General features: G+C 53.4%; 1 protein-coding gene across 4 annotated transcripts; it reads left to right on the plus strand.

Moving 5' to 3' along the window:
- The first annotated feature begins 605 nt into the window (after nucleotides 1-605).
- SETDB1 (SET domain bifurcated histone lysine methyltransferase 1) lies at nucleotides 606-13,312 on the plus strand. Of its 4 annotated transcripts, none has more exons than XM_039363353.1 (22): nucleotides 606-714; nucleotides 1,469-1,705; nucleotides 2,544-2,704; nucleotides 2,844-2,878; nucleotides 3,300-3,399; nucleotides 3,945-4,073; nucleotides 4,624-4,825; nucleotides 5,119-5,192; nucleotides 5,353-5,543; nucleotides 5,790-5,919; nucleotides 6,082-6,223; nucleotides 6,626-6,787; nucleotides 7,458-8,066; nucleotides 8,391-8,507; nucleotides 8,761-8,930; nucleotides 9,256-9,857; nucleotides 10,321-10,346; nucleotides 10,823-10,949; nucleotides 11,401-11,572; nucleotides 11,847-12,049; nucleotides 12,217-12,305; nucleotides 12,910-13,312. In XM_039363353.1, exons 2-22 carry the CDS (start codon nucleotides 1,491-1,493, stop codon nucleotides 13,025-13,027), a joined length of 3,774 nt encoding a protein of 1,257 aa, XP_039219287.1. In that variant the 5' UTR covers nucleotides 606-714; nucleotides 1,469-1,490; the 3' UTR covers nucleotides 13,028-13,312. The 4 variants fall into 4 exon arrangements, with proteins under 4 accessions (XP_039219287.1, XP_039219289.1, XP_039219290.1 ...); XM_039363355.1 differs by having other exon boundaries at nucleotides 7,461-8,066; XM_039363354.1 differs by having other exon boundaries at nucleotides 641-714; nucleotides 1,365-1,705.
- Nucleotides 13,313-15,501: the final 2,189 nt, after the last annotated feature.

Below are 15,501 nucleotides of genomic sequence, written 5' to 3' on the forward strand. Positions count from 1 at the left end.
GGTGGGAAAACCCACCAGGGAGGCCTCAAAAGGTTCAAAGACGAGGCCTCTTTTCTCTGCATGTGTCCAAGTTTAGGGTGGAGAGAGACCCACTTCTGCTTGCAACATGTAAAAGCAAAACAATAAACTATTTTTTCCTCCAGCGTTCCATTTCTATTTCATTCTGAGAAGCGGCCTCTGCAGCAACAGCTGCCTTTTTTCCCCTTTGAACACCTTTTTCACTGGTAAATGGAATTTTATTTGTAACTTATTAGCTCTGCATATACAAGCATTCACTGAACTTTCTTCCCCTTTTATTTGGGCGTCCTGTAACCCCAAAGCTGCACTGTCTCCTCCTCGCCCAGAGAAGAAGCCAAACAGCTCTGCAGAATTCAAAATACAAAGTTTTCCTTCACTTGAAAAGCCAGGCTGCTGTTATTTAAAAAGAAAATGAAGAAAACAAGAGAACGGAGCATGCGCACTGCTTCCTCTGACTAAAGGGCGGGGCCTCTTCGTTCTTTCCCCCGCGCCGTCGCGCGGCCCGCTCTCCCAGAGGCGCATGCGTATAATTTCACACCCGCCTCGTCCGGGGTACAAGCGACGCCCCGCCCCGGAAGCACGTTAAATGGATTTCCTGTTCTGCCTAAACTGCCCCCCCTCCAGCCCCCCCAGCGGAGCCTAATTGGGTTCCAGACAAAATAAGCCCCCCTCCTCTCCCGCCCCCGGGGGGAGAAGGTGAGTTGGGGAGGGGCTGAGTTGGGGGGGGGCTGCTCTGAAAGGGGAGGGGTCGCAGGGGAGGGGGGGCAGAATGGGGAGCAGGAAGGAATGAACAGACTCAGGTGTGCCCCCCCGCTTTCTCTGGTCTTGGACTACAATGTCCATTAGGCTCAGCTTGCCTGGGCACAGCCACCCCAGGCATATAACTAACCCTGGTTTGCTTTAATCTTAGTTAAAGGCGGGCCGTGGTTTTGGGTTTGCAAAGCCAAGGGAGAGATGGACATATTTAGAGCAGAAGTCCCCCCCCCCTCAAAAAAAAACCTGGAGGGTCTGCACTCCCTATTGCGGGGGGGGGTCTCTTCCCAGGAGACAACCCATTTTGCATTTGTGCAAAAAAAAAATGCATTAGAAAAGGTAAATACCTGTTTTCTACCTGCCCCTTTGTTTCTGGGGGCTGAGCAGCTTCCCATCCTAAAAGCAAAAAATCAAATAATAACTGCAATTTGTGGCATGTAGACCCCACCTGCCACTCTGGATGCCCCTCTTCAGGGTCTTGAGAGAAATATTGCAGTTAAGTTCTAAGTCTGAACTTTCTCTCACGTTCCTAAATTCCTGCGCCTCACAGACTTCATCTCTTAGCTTTTGTGGCACATATATATTCTTCGCAGATGCTGACAAGATCTGTCCTGTGACAGAGACCAGAAGAAAATGGGTGGGAAAACCAAACCCAGCCCACTTGGGTGACCCCCAGGTGTCACTCGCTCTTCTTCAGAACCGTTTCAGGTTCAGCCGTCATGGCGGAGTCCGAGGACATACTAGAGCTTCAGCGGGAGGTGGTGGAAGAGATGGGCATCTCCCTGGAAGACCTCAAGCAGCTGATTGAAGAGGAGCTGGAGAAATCCGAGTACGTCAAGCAGCGCAAGGAGGAGCTGGAACGCCTGGAGGACTGTGTGAAGCAGAAGGAGGCTGAAGTGGCCCATGTGGACCAGCTCCTTGAAAACGCGGTGAAGTAAGCAAAACAGCTGGGCCTCTGGCACACCTGTACATTTGTGGAAAACTAGAGAATAAATACAGGTAGTCCTCAGGATATAACCATCATGGAGCCTTTACCCATCTGGGGTCTAAGTTATGACGATGATAAAATAAGTCAGTCCTCTGGCCCAACCATTGAAACTTCAAAACTGTGTCATAAGTAACCCAAGGGACATAACTGTCATAACTTTGAGGGGTTTGCTAAGTGACTAGTCTTAAATCAAGGACAAATCACGCCGAGGGAGGGGAAATCTCTGTATTATTTCTCTTAGTTGTTTAAGCCTAACCCATAGCTTGTCAGGGGTGAGTTACTATTTAGCAATCAGGCTGTTTCACCACTGCTGGGATGGTCAACAAACAACATGGAACACGTTGAACATTTCAAGGCCTGTCAAAAGCACAGGTTGTCTTCCACTTGTATCAACCACAATGGTGCCTGAAATTTTTGTTGGTAAGCGAGACATATTAGGGGGGTTTTGCCCCATTTTGTGACTTTTCTTACCACCGTCATTAAGGGAATCACAGTTGTTAAGTGAATCAGGCTTCCCCCACTTTGCTGGTCAGAAAGTCACAAAAAGGGGACACTGCGACCCCCTCCTCCCCCAGGACACTGCAGCCAGCATAAATGTAAATCGGTTGCTATACTGGTTGTGTGGAAAAACGGTCCTTTTTTTCAGCACTGTTCTAGCTTCGAATGGCCAGTAAACAAACTCTTGTGAAATGTCGAGTATTTGGTCCCATTTCCTGGAAAGCTGCCAGGAGCTCTGATTTGCTGGTTCTGCCTCAACCGATATTTACTTCCGGTTCCTTCCCAGGGCGGTGGATAAATGCGAGGTGCTGGTCAAAGACATCTACGTCAACCTGGGGCTGGAATATCGAGAAACAGACTCCGACTCAGAGAACAGCTCCAGCAAACCCATGGAAGTGATTGAAATCCCCGACGAAGATGACGACGACATCATGAGTGTAGACTCAGGTGGGCCAGCCGGTGGGATCCGCCCACGTTTGCTCAGACTTTGCATCTGTCAGCTGTTCGCTAGCCGGGATGGTTTAAAATTGTGCTTCGGTCCTTTTTGGCTGGAAAACGCTGCATTTTGTTTGTATTTCCTTTGCAGATCCGAGTAACAAAATTGCAAAGGACCAGACCCTGGTAAGTTGGTGGGACTGGGAGGGGAAACGACAGCTTAATTCACTAACCTAGTTAGGAAGTTAGGAAAAAAATAACCCAGGGAGGTGGGTGGGCATTTTCAACAGGTAAACTGAAGCTATGAAATAGGTCTTCCTTTTGTGGGGGAAAAATTAGATTACTCTACTTTGGTCCTGTGGGTGCCGCTGGGTGAGGGCTGTTGAGCTGAAATCCTGCTTTGAACCAGCTTTTGCTTGTCGTTTGATATGTGAAAAATAATATTATCCAGACCACCAGTCTCGTCTTCTCCCTGCCGAAAAGATTTAACTTGGCACCCACAAACGGCATCAAGTCAAACTTCCTTTTTCTAAGATGCCTGAATTCCTCCCAGCTTTTGTCTGTTTCCATGAGGAAATCAAATGGGCGCTTTGCTTCTCTCCCGCAGCTCCGAGAAGCCATGGCTGCCATGAGGAAATCCGCTCAAGACGTTCAGAAATTCATGGACGCGGTGAACAAGAAGACGGGCAGCCTGGATTCCCAGAGAGGTGTGTGTGTGCTGTACACAGTTGCCTTGGGGGGGGGGAAGCAGTCTTTCGGGGTCTCTTTGATACCCGGATATCCTTGGGAAAGAATGCGGTCTAAAACGGAGCCCAAGAATAAACGGACACGACGTAGGGTAAAGTATAGTGAACTCTGTGGCAGGATTAGGCCCCGTCCTGGGAAATCCTAATTCTGAAATGCAGGTGTTGCTTGCTCTTCCACGTCTTTGTTTGAAATCATGAGGACTAGCAACGAGCTTTCATTTTGTGGAGAAAAAAACAAAAATATAAATTTGACCCGGCTCTTGTGGCGCTATCTGTCTTACAACCATATATGGCAGTTGATTGCTTTGTGTTTTTTTCATCTGATACTCATCCGCAAGAGCCAGTTAAGCGTAGCAATAAAGGCGGCAGGCTAGGAACCAGGCGATCATGAGTTCTAGTCCTCCTTAGGTGCAGAGCTAGTTGGGTGAGTCATTCTCTTTGGGAAGCAAGCAGTGGCAAACCACTTCCGAAATACTGCCCCAAAAACCCTTTATTTTTCCCAACAGGATTACAGCAAGGCAACCCTGGCTGTGAACTCACCCAGGATGGCGACCTGACGGTTGGCGACCGTGTCCTGGGCAAGAAACGGACAAAGACCTGGCATAAGGGCACCTTGATTGCCATCCAGACAGTGGGTAAGGACCCCTCAAATTGCCCCCGGGATCTTAGCAGGCCTGGCCAAGCCTTGAGCGGTGTGAAAAGGCCTTCACTAAACCCAAGAGGTTGCTACATTTGGCAAGTATGCAAAAAGCTGTCTCTTGAAATTGATTCGCAAGAAAAACCACAAACATGAAGGAAGGAAGGAAGGAAGGAAGGAAGGAAAGAAGGAAAAGAAAGACATAAAGAGAAAGAAGAGAAAGAAAAGAACATTTGAGTCAGTTTAGTATTAACCAGTTGTAATTTTTCCCCCTTTTCGACCAGTATTGTATGTTTTATTTAACCCTCTTTGATTTTGTAACATCTGGAGATCTACAGTTGTATCCTTTCTCCAGCCCATGTAATCGCCGTGCCTCTATTTATGAAAAAAAGAACTATATTTTGAACAGCCTTCTCTCCAGCAAGTTACAGTTCTTTCTCTTGGCCATCTGTCTCTGATCATCATGAGGACTAGAGCCTTGCTTTAAATTAAAACAAAACCTTTCTCTCTCTCTCCCTCTCTCTCTCTCTCTCTCTCTCCTCCCCTAGGTCCTGGGAAGAAATACAAGGTAAAATTCGACAATAAAGGGAAGAGTTTGCTGTCAGGCAACCACATTGCTTATGACAGCCACCCGGTTCCCGAGAAGCTGAATGTCGGCAGCCGGGTTGTGGCCAAATACAAAGATGGGAACCAGGTCTGGCTGTACGCTGGAATCGTGGCCGAGATGCCCAACGTCAAGAATAAGATGAGGTCAGGGCAAGCCACTCTTGGGTTTTAAAAACAGAAGGAGGGGGGAAAAAATATCAGTTTGTGAAGACCAGGAAGTATTTATTTAGGATTCCTTCACTAAAGGCGGGAGACCAACCCAGGAAAAGAAAAATTAACTGCAAAATTAATTTTGGGCTGGTATTCTGACTAGGGCTCCTGCCTGTTTTCAGCTTGTTTCTGAAGTGTGGAAAATTGCTATTATTTCCCCCCCCCCATTGATTCTCCTTGATGTGCTGCAAACCGGAACTCACCGTTCCTCTCTGTGCCTCTTCTAGGTTCCTGATCTTCTTCGATGATGGCTACGCCTCCTACGTCATTCAGCACGAGCTTTATCTCGTCTGCAGATCACGTGAGTCGAACGTTCCCTCCTGGGTCCTGCTTTGGGCAGACGAGCTGGGCTTGGGGGGGAGGGGTAGGGGGGTCTTTGGTTACTCTTCCGTCGCTAAACGAGCTTTGGTCAGCCGAGCCCCCCCTGTAGAAATAACTGGTGTGGGGTCTCCTTCGCGCAGTCAAAAAGGCCTGGGAAGACATTGAGGACGTCTCCTGCCGGGATTTCATTGAGGAGTACGTCACCGCCTACCCGAACCGGCCGATGGTGCTGCTCAAGAGCGGGCAGCAGATCAAGACCGAGTGGGAGGGGACCTGGTGGAAATCGCGCGTGGAGGAGGTGGACGGCAGCCTGGTCAAAATCCTCTTCATGGTAGGAGGGGCTCAGGGCCCCCACTCGAGGGCCACACCCTCCCCCGGGGTCAGGTCCCTTCTCTGCTCCCTTCCCCTGCTGACCTCTGTTTCCAGCATGGCCCAACGTCCTCTCTCTCTTACTCTTTCTGTCCCTTTCTCTTACTCTCTCTGTCTGTCTATCCCTTTCTCTTACTCTCTTTATCCCTTTCTCTTACTCTCTGCGTTTGTCTCTCTGCCTTTCTCTTTTTATTCGTTTCTTTGCCAGGATGACAAGCGTTGCGAGTGGATCTACCGGGGTTCCACCCGCCTGGAGCCCATGTTCAGCATGAAGACGTCCACAGCGTCCACCCATGACAAGAAACAGGGTGGGCAAATGAGGATGCGGCCCAACGTGGGTACGTCGCTCTCCCCACAACGCTCAGCCCCTCGGCCGAAGAGCAGCCGCAGGGCTGGAGAGGGAAAGTCAGGGAGGATAATAAACAAAGGCAGCCCCTGACTGGTAGGGTTGGGCTGGGACCGGGATAAAATCCCTGACTTACCCCTCCCCTCCCCTCCAGGGGCCGTGCGGACCAAGGGCCCAGTGGTGCAGTACATCCACGACCTGACCGGAACCAGCCCTCAGCAGCAGCTCCAGCACGCAGAGCCCCCGGTTCCCATCACCACCGCCCAGCCAGTGCCCCTCTTCTTTGGGGAGACAGAGTAAGCTGGGGGGGGGGTAAAGTCTCTGCTTCTTGGGGGGGGGCTCTTGCAAAGCCGCCCATAAAGCAGCTTCCTCTCGCCTTTTCACTTGACCCGATTTGGGAGCAAAATGTAGGCAGTCCTGGTCAGCTAGTCACACAGGTGTTGAGCGAGTTGGGCCTCCCCCCCCCCGACTTCAGAAGGCCACAGAAAGGGATCGCGTGGTCCTGGACGAACCGCGACCGTCATAAGTATGAGTCGGTTGACTAGTGTCTGAATACTGATCCCTCGACCGTGGAGAGGCTGCAGTGGTCATCGGGGTGAAAAACGGTCCCAATTCCCTTTTTTCAGGGACGGTCACTAAATGAACTGTTGTAAGCCGAGGACTGCCTATAAAACTTTTTTTTTTTTTAACTCCTGCAGCTCGGAGAGCCAGCTTGCTCAGGCAAAGAAACAGCAGGTGGCGAAGAAAAGCACCTCGTTCTTACGGCCCGGCTCGGCCGGATCAGGCCTCTCCCCCCCAGCCTCTCCCGTCCTGAGCGAAATGCCGCCCGTCGGCCGGACAGGAGTGACCCAGCAGTTCAGGTGGGCTGGGACTGGGGACTAGAAGAGGCCCCGTCTTCGGAGGGTCTCCGCCTGCTTGGGAAGGATTTTGCAGGGTCCTCCCTGTCCCGGGACTCTGGAGAGGCCCTTGCCTTTGTTGCCAAGATGGAGGAGTGGTCCCATCGCCAAAGGGCTGCCCCAAAGTGTTGCAGAGTGGGGGGATCCCATCTCGGAGCACCTCCCCCTAACAAAGGGGGCTGGGGGATAAAACATAACGAAGAAAGGTTGCACGATTTGGGTAAGGCCAGTCTGGCGAAAAGAAGGTCCAGGGGGGGACACGATAGCAGCCTTCCAGTATTTGGGAGGCTGCCATAAAGAGGAGGGGGTCAGCCTGTTCTCCAAAGCAGCAGAAGGCCGGACAAGAAACAGCGGACAGGAACTCATCAAGGGAGAGAAGCAATTCCTGGAAGTAAGGAGAAACTTCCTGACATTGAGGACAATTAACCAGTGGAACAGCTTGCCACCAAAAGTTGTGGGTGCTCCGTCACTGGAGGTTTTTATGACTGGACAGCCACTTGTCTGGGATGGTATAGGGTCTCCTTGAGCAGGGGGTTGGACTGGAAAACCTGCCAGGTCCCTTCCAGGGCTCTCCTGGATCGCTCGGTCCTCTTTCTCTGACGCTGCCCCCCTCCCTCCCTCTCCTTCCACCCAGCAGGTTCTCCGGGGCGCAGGCCCCCCCGGCGGGCACGGTGCCCTCCTTCCACAGCATGCTGGAGCGGGTGCCCAGCGAGCCCTCCTACCGGGCGCCGTTGGAGAAGCTCTTCTACCTGCCCCACGTCTGCAGCTTCAAGTGCCTGAGCCGGGTGCGCCCCGGCCGGCCCGACCTGCACCGCAGCCGCAACCCGCTGCTGATCCCGCTGCTGCACGACTTCCGGCGCATGACGGCGCGGCGGCGCTTCAACCGCAAGACGGGCTTCCACGTGGTGTACAAGACGCCCTGCGGGCTGTGCCTGCGCAGCATGGGGGAGATCGAGCGCTACCTCTTTGAGACGGAGTGCAACTTCCTCTTCCTGGAGATGTTCTGCCTGGACCCCTACGTGCTGGTGGACCGGCGCTTCCAGCCCTACAAGCCCTTCTACTACATCGCGGACATCACCAAGGGCCGGGAGGACGTGCCCCTCTCCTGCGTCAACGAGATCGACAGCACCCCCCCGCCCCAGGTGGCCTACAGCAAGGAGCGCCTGCCCGGGAAGGGGGTCTTCATCAACACCAGCCGAGAGTTCCTGGTGGGCTGCGACTGCGAGGACGGCTGCAGGGATAAGTGAGCGCCCTTCCCCGTCTCGGCCCCCTCCTCCAAAGGACCCCTCCCTAGTCTTCTGCTTTATCTGCTCCCTCCTCCCCCTCCCTGGTCTTCTATTTGATTGATTGATCACATATATTCTCCCCCCCCTCCCGCCCGAAGGGAGTCGAGACTGGTGACGCGCTTGACCCTTCCCTCCCTCCCTCCCTCGGGCTCAGCCTGGTCACCTCCTCCAAAGGGGTCCAAATCCCGGTTTGAGCATTTAAGCCAGATCCAGCCCTGGGATCTGGTTTTATCTGCCAAGAAGCTACCGTGGTGTCCCCTGTTTGTCTCCCCCCTCCCCAGATCAAAATGCGCCTGTCACCAGCTGACGGTCCAGGCCACAGCTTGCACCCCCGGCGGGCAGCTCAACCACAACTCTGGCTACCAGCACAAGCGGCTGGAGGAGTGTCTTCCCACGGGGTGAGTGGGGCTTTTTGGGGGGGAGCCCGAGCCAGGATCGACCCCAACCCTCAGCCTGGCTCCTGCTGGATTTCCATTCCGGGTGCTCATTCCTATGTACGGAAAGTCCTCCACTTACGACTGGACCCTTAGTGACCAAAGTTTCCCCCCAAAAGGCACTCATGACCTCGTTCTGATTTTCAAACGGCCAGGACTTTCCCCCCGGTGTTTAGGTCTGTTTTTTCTCTCCCCCCCCCCCGTATCCTCCCCCCAGGGTGTACGAGTGCAACAAAGGCTGCAAGTGCAGTTTGGACATGTGCACCAACCGCCTGGTCCAGCATGGCCTGCAAGTCCGGCTGCAGCTCTTCAAGACACAGAACAAAGGCTGGGGCATCCGATGTCTGGACGACATCGCCAAGGGCTCCTTCGTCTGCATCTACGCCGGTAAGGCTGCGCTTCCACAGGGGAAGCTCTCGACCCGTGCAGCTGGGGGGAGGGCGGCTCAGCAACGGATCGTAAGTGTGAAACTGGGCAACCTCTAAGGCTTGTGGACTTCAACTCCCAGAATTCCTCAGCCAGCCGTGCTGCCTCAGGAATTTTGGGAGTTGAGGTCCACAAGTCTTTAAAGGGCCACAGTTCCCCACCTCTGCTGTAAAACAACAGGCTATCTCTGCGAATAGCAAGTTTCTAGTCCCGGTGCCTGGGGAAATCAGGGGGGGAGGGGGAGAACCAGGTGCCCTCAGCCGCCCCCTCCCCTTTTTGCTGGCAGGGAAGATCCTGACGGATGACTTTGCGGACAAGGAGGGCCTGGAGATGGGGGACGAGTATTTCGCCAACCTGGACCACATCGAGAGTGTGGAGAACTCGAAGGAGGGCTACGAGAGCGAGGCCAAGTGCTCCTCGGACAGCAGCGGCGTCAACCTGAAGGATGACGAGGACGGCCAGTCCGGCTCGGAGGAGGCCGAGGAGTCCAACGAGGAGAGCTCGGACGACAACTTCTGCAAAGACGAGGACTTCAGCACCAGCTCGGTCTGGCGCAGCTACGCCACCCGCCGGCAGACGCGTGGGCAGCGAGAGAACGGCCTCTCCGAGACGGCCTCCAAGGACTCCGGCCCTGCGGAGGGCCCCCTGCCCTTTTGCAAGCCCCCCGTCTCGGAGGAGACCCCCAAGAACAAGGTGGCCTCCTGGCTCAGCTCCAACACCCTGGCCGACGGCTACCAGGACAGCGACAGCCGCTCCTCCTTCCGCATGCAGGAGGCGGCCGAGGCGAAGCCCCCCAAGGTGGAACCCGGCGAGGCCGAGAAGACCGGGGGGCACCCCACCAAGGACGAGCCCGGCCCGGAGGGGGAGCTGAAGGTCAAGAAGAAAGAGGTGGGGTCTCTGCTCAGAAGGCGGGTGGGGGGTGGCGTGGGGAAGCCCAGAGGTCCCCGCCCCCTTGACCAGCCCAGGCGATCAAACGCCTCTCCTGCTTTCACGGTCCTGGGTGGGTGTGTGCTTTTTTTTTTAATGTCCACCTGCTCAGCTGGGAAGGGAAAACACCCCCCCAACCCCCCCCCAGGGCTGTTGGGACAGCGAGTGAAAACAAGTTGAGCCACGATTGGACAGAGTGTCCAGAGGGGACAATCGGGGGCTGAAAAGCAGCCCAGAATTACTTTGTAGGGGAGATGGGCAGAAGGAAGGGAGGGAGGGAGGGAGGAAGAAGGGAAGGAAGGAAGGAAGGAAGGAAGGAAGGAAGGAAGGAAGGAAGGAAGGAAGGAAGAAGGGAAGGAAGAAGGGAAGGAAGGAAGGAAGGAAGAGAAAGGAAACGGAATTAATTTCTTTTTTCTTTCTGTAGGAACCGGACGATCCAGGCAAACCCACGTAAGACCTTTCGGCATTCCTTGCCCACCTTTGGGAGGGGGGGGGCTCTCTGACTGACTTTAAGCCCTGGGAGAATAAACCCTTTCTGGCCTTGAGATCTCTTCCCGCAGCAGGGAAGGAGACGATGTTATTTTTCCCCAGCTCAGCCATTTCCGGAGTCCCCGCAAGCAGAAAAGCAGTACCTGAAGGAAAAATGGGCCGCTGTGTCTGTCTGCTGCCGGACAGGGGTCGTTCCCTGGAAGCACCCCATAAATCTGTTTTGCCTTCGCAATGCTGCCCCTGGGCATCTCTCAAAACTTCAATGAATTGCCCCTTTCTCCCTCCCCCCCCCAAAAACTCCCCTGCTTTTCTGTAATTTGGGGAAGGGCTCCGGAAACCTTGGCAAATAACCCGCCTCTTGGCGTCCCCCCCCCGCAGGGCAGGGCTCCCCCACGGCTCTGGAGCTCAGCCCCGCTTCTCCCTGCCCTCTTTCTCAGGCCCAGCCACACCAGCCGGGTCTACGGCTACAACCCCAACCCGCCCATCCCCGAAGGGGCCCGGCGGCCCCCCAGCAAGACCACCTCGCACCAGAGCCGCAGACACTCCGAGGGGCAGAATCCTGACGTGAGTGGGGGGGGGCTTCTCCTGCAAGCCTCGACTCTTGCCGGAACATTTGAGGAGGGGGACCCAGCTCGGCCGCTCAAAGGTTTCGGGATGGGCAGGAAAAAGGGGGTGGGTGGGTTCCTAAGCAGCTCGAAGTCTCCCTATCTGGAGCCTCTCAAAACCAGAATTTGGGGGCTCTTTTATTCCTGATTCGTTCGTGGGGGAGCTTCCTCCTTCGACCCTCTTGAGTTTTCCTACTTTTGTGGAGAAGGAGATCTCCGCGAAGGACGATCGATCCATCAGAAGAGAGCTGGAAGGGACCTTGGAGGTCCTCTAGTCCAGCCCCCTGCTCAGAATACAGAATAAGAGAGCTGGAAGGGACCTTGGAGGTCTTCCAATCCAGAGGCCGCTTTCTTCCCCCCTCCCCCCGTGGAAGGGGGACCACTGGGAAGGTCTCTTTTTCCCTCGGCAGGACGTGCTGATGCTCTCCAGCAGCACCGACAGCGACGGCGACAACGTCCGGCTGACCCCGGGGCCCGTCCAGGTCAACCCCAACGACAGCGACGACATCCAGACCATCTCGTCGGGCTCGGAGGAAGAAGCGGCTGCCCGCGAGGAGAAGAAGAGCGTGCCTTCCCGGCTGGGTGAGATGGACTGCCCCTGGCTGTGGAGGTTCCCTTTAGGCTAGCATAAGTTCCAAGGCAGATTGCCGTGCGGTTTTGGTCGCGTGACGAGAGCACTTTTTCCAGCGCTGTCACTCTTGTCGGGTGCCGCTGGATCCCGACTTCCCACAGCTGCCTCTGGTTAAGAACAGAGACTAGCCGGGTTGGAAGGGGGTCCTGGAGGTCATCTAGCCCGACCCGCTGTTGGAGCAGGAAGCTTTCACGGGACACACAGACACCCCCGCTTCTCTTGCAGGGCAGGTAAAGAGGCAGGTGGCGGTGAAGTCCACCCGGGGCTTCGCCTTGAAATCCACGCACGGCATCGCCATCAAGTCCACCAACTTGGCCTCCGGGGAGGGCGCGGCCCTCCGCAGGAACACGCGCCAGTTCTACGACGGGGAGGAGTCCTGCTACATCATCGACGCCAAGCTGGAGGGCAACCTGGGCCGCTACCTCAACGTGAGAGAGAGACCCGGGGGTGCCCCCTCCCTGGGCTTGGCCTGGATTGGCTGCCCCTCCCCTCCCCGGATCCCTCCTGGTTCATCCCTGGGAGACTGCCCCCTCTCCAGCGATTCCTGGCCAAGATTTTTGACTTTTTTCCTTCTCCTCCGTCTCCCCTTCCCCAGCATAGCTGCAGCCCCAACCTCTTCGTCCAGAACGTCTTCGTGGACACGCACGACCTCCGCTTTCCTTGGGTGGCCTTCTTCGCCAGCAAGTAAGCGAGTTCACCCTCCCACACATGCACACAAAAGTGGGGTTCCCCTCCTTTCCAGGTGGGCGCTTAAGAAGCTTGTCCAAAGGCTGTTTCCCTCCCCCCCCCAGGAAACCCCCCAAACTCTTTTAAGAAACCAGCACTTCTGAGCCTTCCACAGGGGGGAAAAAGAATCAGCTGCGCGCTGATTTTCTCATTTTTCTACTATGCGCTTGTAAATTCCCTGCCGGCTGGGAGGGCTGACTGCAGAGGGGAAAAGGCAGGGGAGGGGGGGGAAAAACCTTCCAAAGCATCAGATTCTGGCATGAAATGTGTGGGTCACCTTTAACAAATTCATGGCTTAGCAGGGTGGAAGTCTTCTTTCTCCATCAGCACAGAGCTCGAGGTGCTCCTGCGCCCATTTCACAGACCGCAGAACGGAGGCCCCGTTTTTGGAAGACCTGCCATCCCAACGGCCTCCTTCAGAAAACCTCAGACCCCCTTTTCCCGCGCTCCCTTTTCAGTCCCTTCCTTGCTCAATCTTGGCTTTTACGGGCCCAACATTTTAAAAAAACACGACGAAAAACATGGCTTAAAAACATAATAATCTGCCGGTTTCTCCTTGTAGGAGAATCCGGGCCGGGACGGAACTCACCTGGGATTACAACTACGAAGTAGGAAGTGTCGAAGGCAAAAAACTGTTGTGTTGTTGTGGTGCCATTGAATGCCGAGGCCGCTTGTTGTAAAAAGTTTTGTTTCCTTCCCCACGGGGGAAAGAGACCTCTCTTTTCCCAAAATCCCCCTCCCACTGGTGAAAGTGGGACTTGTCCTGCCAGCACTCTTCGCCCCCCCCCCCGTCTTTCCGTGGTTCACGTCTCTTCGCCCCACGTGTGGGTCCCATTGAGCACAGCTGGGGGGGAGCTCCCCGTGTTGACCTCTGTTTAAAGGGTTTTTTTGTGCCCATCCCCAATTGGATGTTGTAAAGCAATAAAGAAAATCCAGTCTTTATTAAAATAACACGTTTTTCATAATTCCACCGCAGAAATCTAGTCCTTGAGTTACGACACTGTTTAGTCACTGTTCAGAGTTACAATGGTACTGAAAAGAGACTTGCAACTGCTTGGCCTACTTAACCATCGCAGCCTCTACATCAGTGGTTCTCCACCTGTGGGTCGGGACCCCATTTGGGGTCGAACGACCATTTCACGGGGGTCGCCAAACAACGCAGTCTGCCATTTCCCCCCCTTTTCCTTAGCTGTGCTACTCCCTTTTATTCTATTGGCTTTTGAAAGCCAGTAGAATAGACTCTCTTGAATAAAGTCTAATTCTATTGGCTTTCAAAAGCCAATAGGAATTGTCCAGGCTGTCTCTGCCCTGCTGAGCCCGCCAAAAGTCCCATTCTGCAAACGGGGCTGCACCAGTTGAGTAGTCCTCGACTTACGACCGGTTGGGGGTCGCGACATTAAAAAGGTTGAGAACCACTGCTCTACATGATCAAAATTCAGACGCTTGGCAAGCGACTGGTGTTTATGACGGTCGCAGTGTGTCCCAGGGTCACATGATCTCCCTTTGTGGCCTCCTTACAAGCCAAGTGCCCATACGGAAGCCGAATTCGCTTAACGGCTGTGTTTACTAACTTAACAACCTCAAGAGGTTGACTTCCCAGTTGTGGCAAGAAAAGGTTGCCGCAACTCAGCTAACCAATGTTTCATTTAACAACGGACGTTTTGGAGAATTTATTTGGAAAACTTTGGGCACGGATTTTCGATACCGAGAGAGGGAGGGGAGGGCAAAATTAAAGGAGAATAATTGTAGCTCTGGGTTGAAATGAGGGGGTCCTTGGTGCTCTCTGAGCTGGGTGGTTTTCTTGCAGACGTTTCATGACCAAACTAGGTAATAGCATCAGTGCTGGACTGGGGTAAAAAAATAAAATAAATGAAGTAATTGGGGAGCTTTTCTTAAAGGCGGTTCAAAGTTGCTTTGAATTGACCCGATTTTACAACAGCTTCTGAAATCTAAGGGGGGACGTCTTTGACCACATTATGTCCCCCCCCCGGCAAAGCTCCTCTATCTTTGCTAACAACAAACCAGCATCAAATAAGCTGATGCTGTGCATAGTCCTCTTCTTTTGTAGCAAACGCCCTAAACATTTTCCAAAGCAGAGTCCTTGATGAACCACACTATGTTCTGTTCTTCCACCTTGTTGTCTTTTTAAGATTATTTTCCAAAACAAGCACAGAAGTTATCCCCAGAGCCTTAGAAGGCAAAACACATTTAAGAGAGGAAAAAACGGAGCAGGAAAAAAAAACACCTTGAAGCCGAGAGAAAAACAATCACTTGATCCCGAGACAGGTTGGCATATAAATTTAATTCACAAATAAAACAGTCCTGCTTATTTTCCAACCTCCTCCAGGAATAACAATATAAACATCAAGGTTTTTTTTTAAAGAAGTTTATTAGTTTAATTGAAGTTTTAATATAATTAAACTTTCTTTTTTTAAAAAAAAACATTTTGGTTTGAAGATAATGAGTTGTCCTTTCGTGTCCCTCCCCCACCCCAAATTAACCCCCACCCCACCCCCCAAAAATACTGCCATTTCAGCTGGTCAGCTGGGCCAGAATACCCTTCATCCATTCTGAGACCAGCCTGAAATCCATGCCATCATTTCCTTTCGCGTTTTCCCACTGGGCTACAGTTGAAAAGCCTACCTAATAAATTAAACATTAATTAAGATCTCCAGAGTTCATGGTACCTTTTTGCTTTGAAAAGTCAGGATGGGAAAAAAGAGGGGAAGGGGGGCGGGTGGGACTGACATCCCCGGAGGACCAACAGGGGGGACATGGTGGGCGCAGGGAGAAAAATTAGCATTTTGCAAAGAAACAAATAAAACCTTCACTGGCTTTTAACACCCAAGGCTGTGGTTGACCTATTGAATTTAGCCAAACCCCCCCCCCTCCAAAAAAAGGCGTACCTGCTCTCCACCTTTCTATCCAGCTCTTCCAACCTGCCCCTTCCCCACATTTAAGGCGGTGGCTTCTCCAGCACTTCTGCTCTTGGCAACTACAAAAACCATGTGCAAGGTTGATCTTGGGGACAGGAACTGACCCCAACTTTAGGCTTGGTGTGGCTGACAAAGCTAGATTCTCCCCCACCCACCCGCCCTCAACCCCCCCAGAGGGGGAAACATGGCTTATTATAGGATATAAAGCGAAAGACGTT

Source organism: Crotalus tigris, unplaced genomic scaffold, assembly GCF_016545835.1.
Source record: "Crotalus tigris isolate CLP2741 ecotype Arizona unplaced genomic scaffold, ASM1654583v1 scf7180000019553.37968852642:3898890, whole genome shotgun sequence".
Taxonomy (NCBI): domain Eukaryota; kingdom Metazoa; phylum Chordata; class Lepidosauria; order Squamata; family Viperidae; genus Crotalus; species Crotalus tigris.

Bases quoted from the DNA above. Each gene is read 5' to 3' on its own strand.
- SETDB1 (XM_039363353.1), top strand. From the start codon at position 1,491: ATGGCGGAGTCCGAGGACATACTAGAGCTTCAGCGGGAGGTGGTGGAA. The intron at 4,826-5,118 runs GTCAGGGCAAGC...TGCCTCTTCTAG, and splicing joins AACGTCAAGAATAAGATGAG to GTTCCTGATCTTCTTCGATG. The intron at 10,347-10,822 runs GTAAGACCTTTC...CCTCTTTCTCAG, and splicing joins GACGATCCAGGCAAACCCAC to GCCCAGCCACACCAGCCGGG.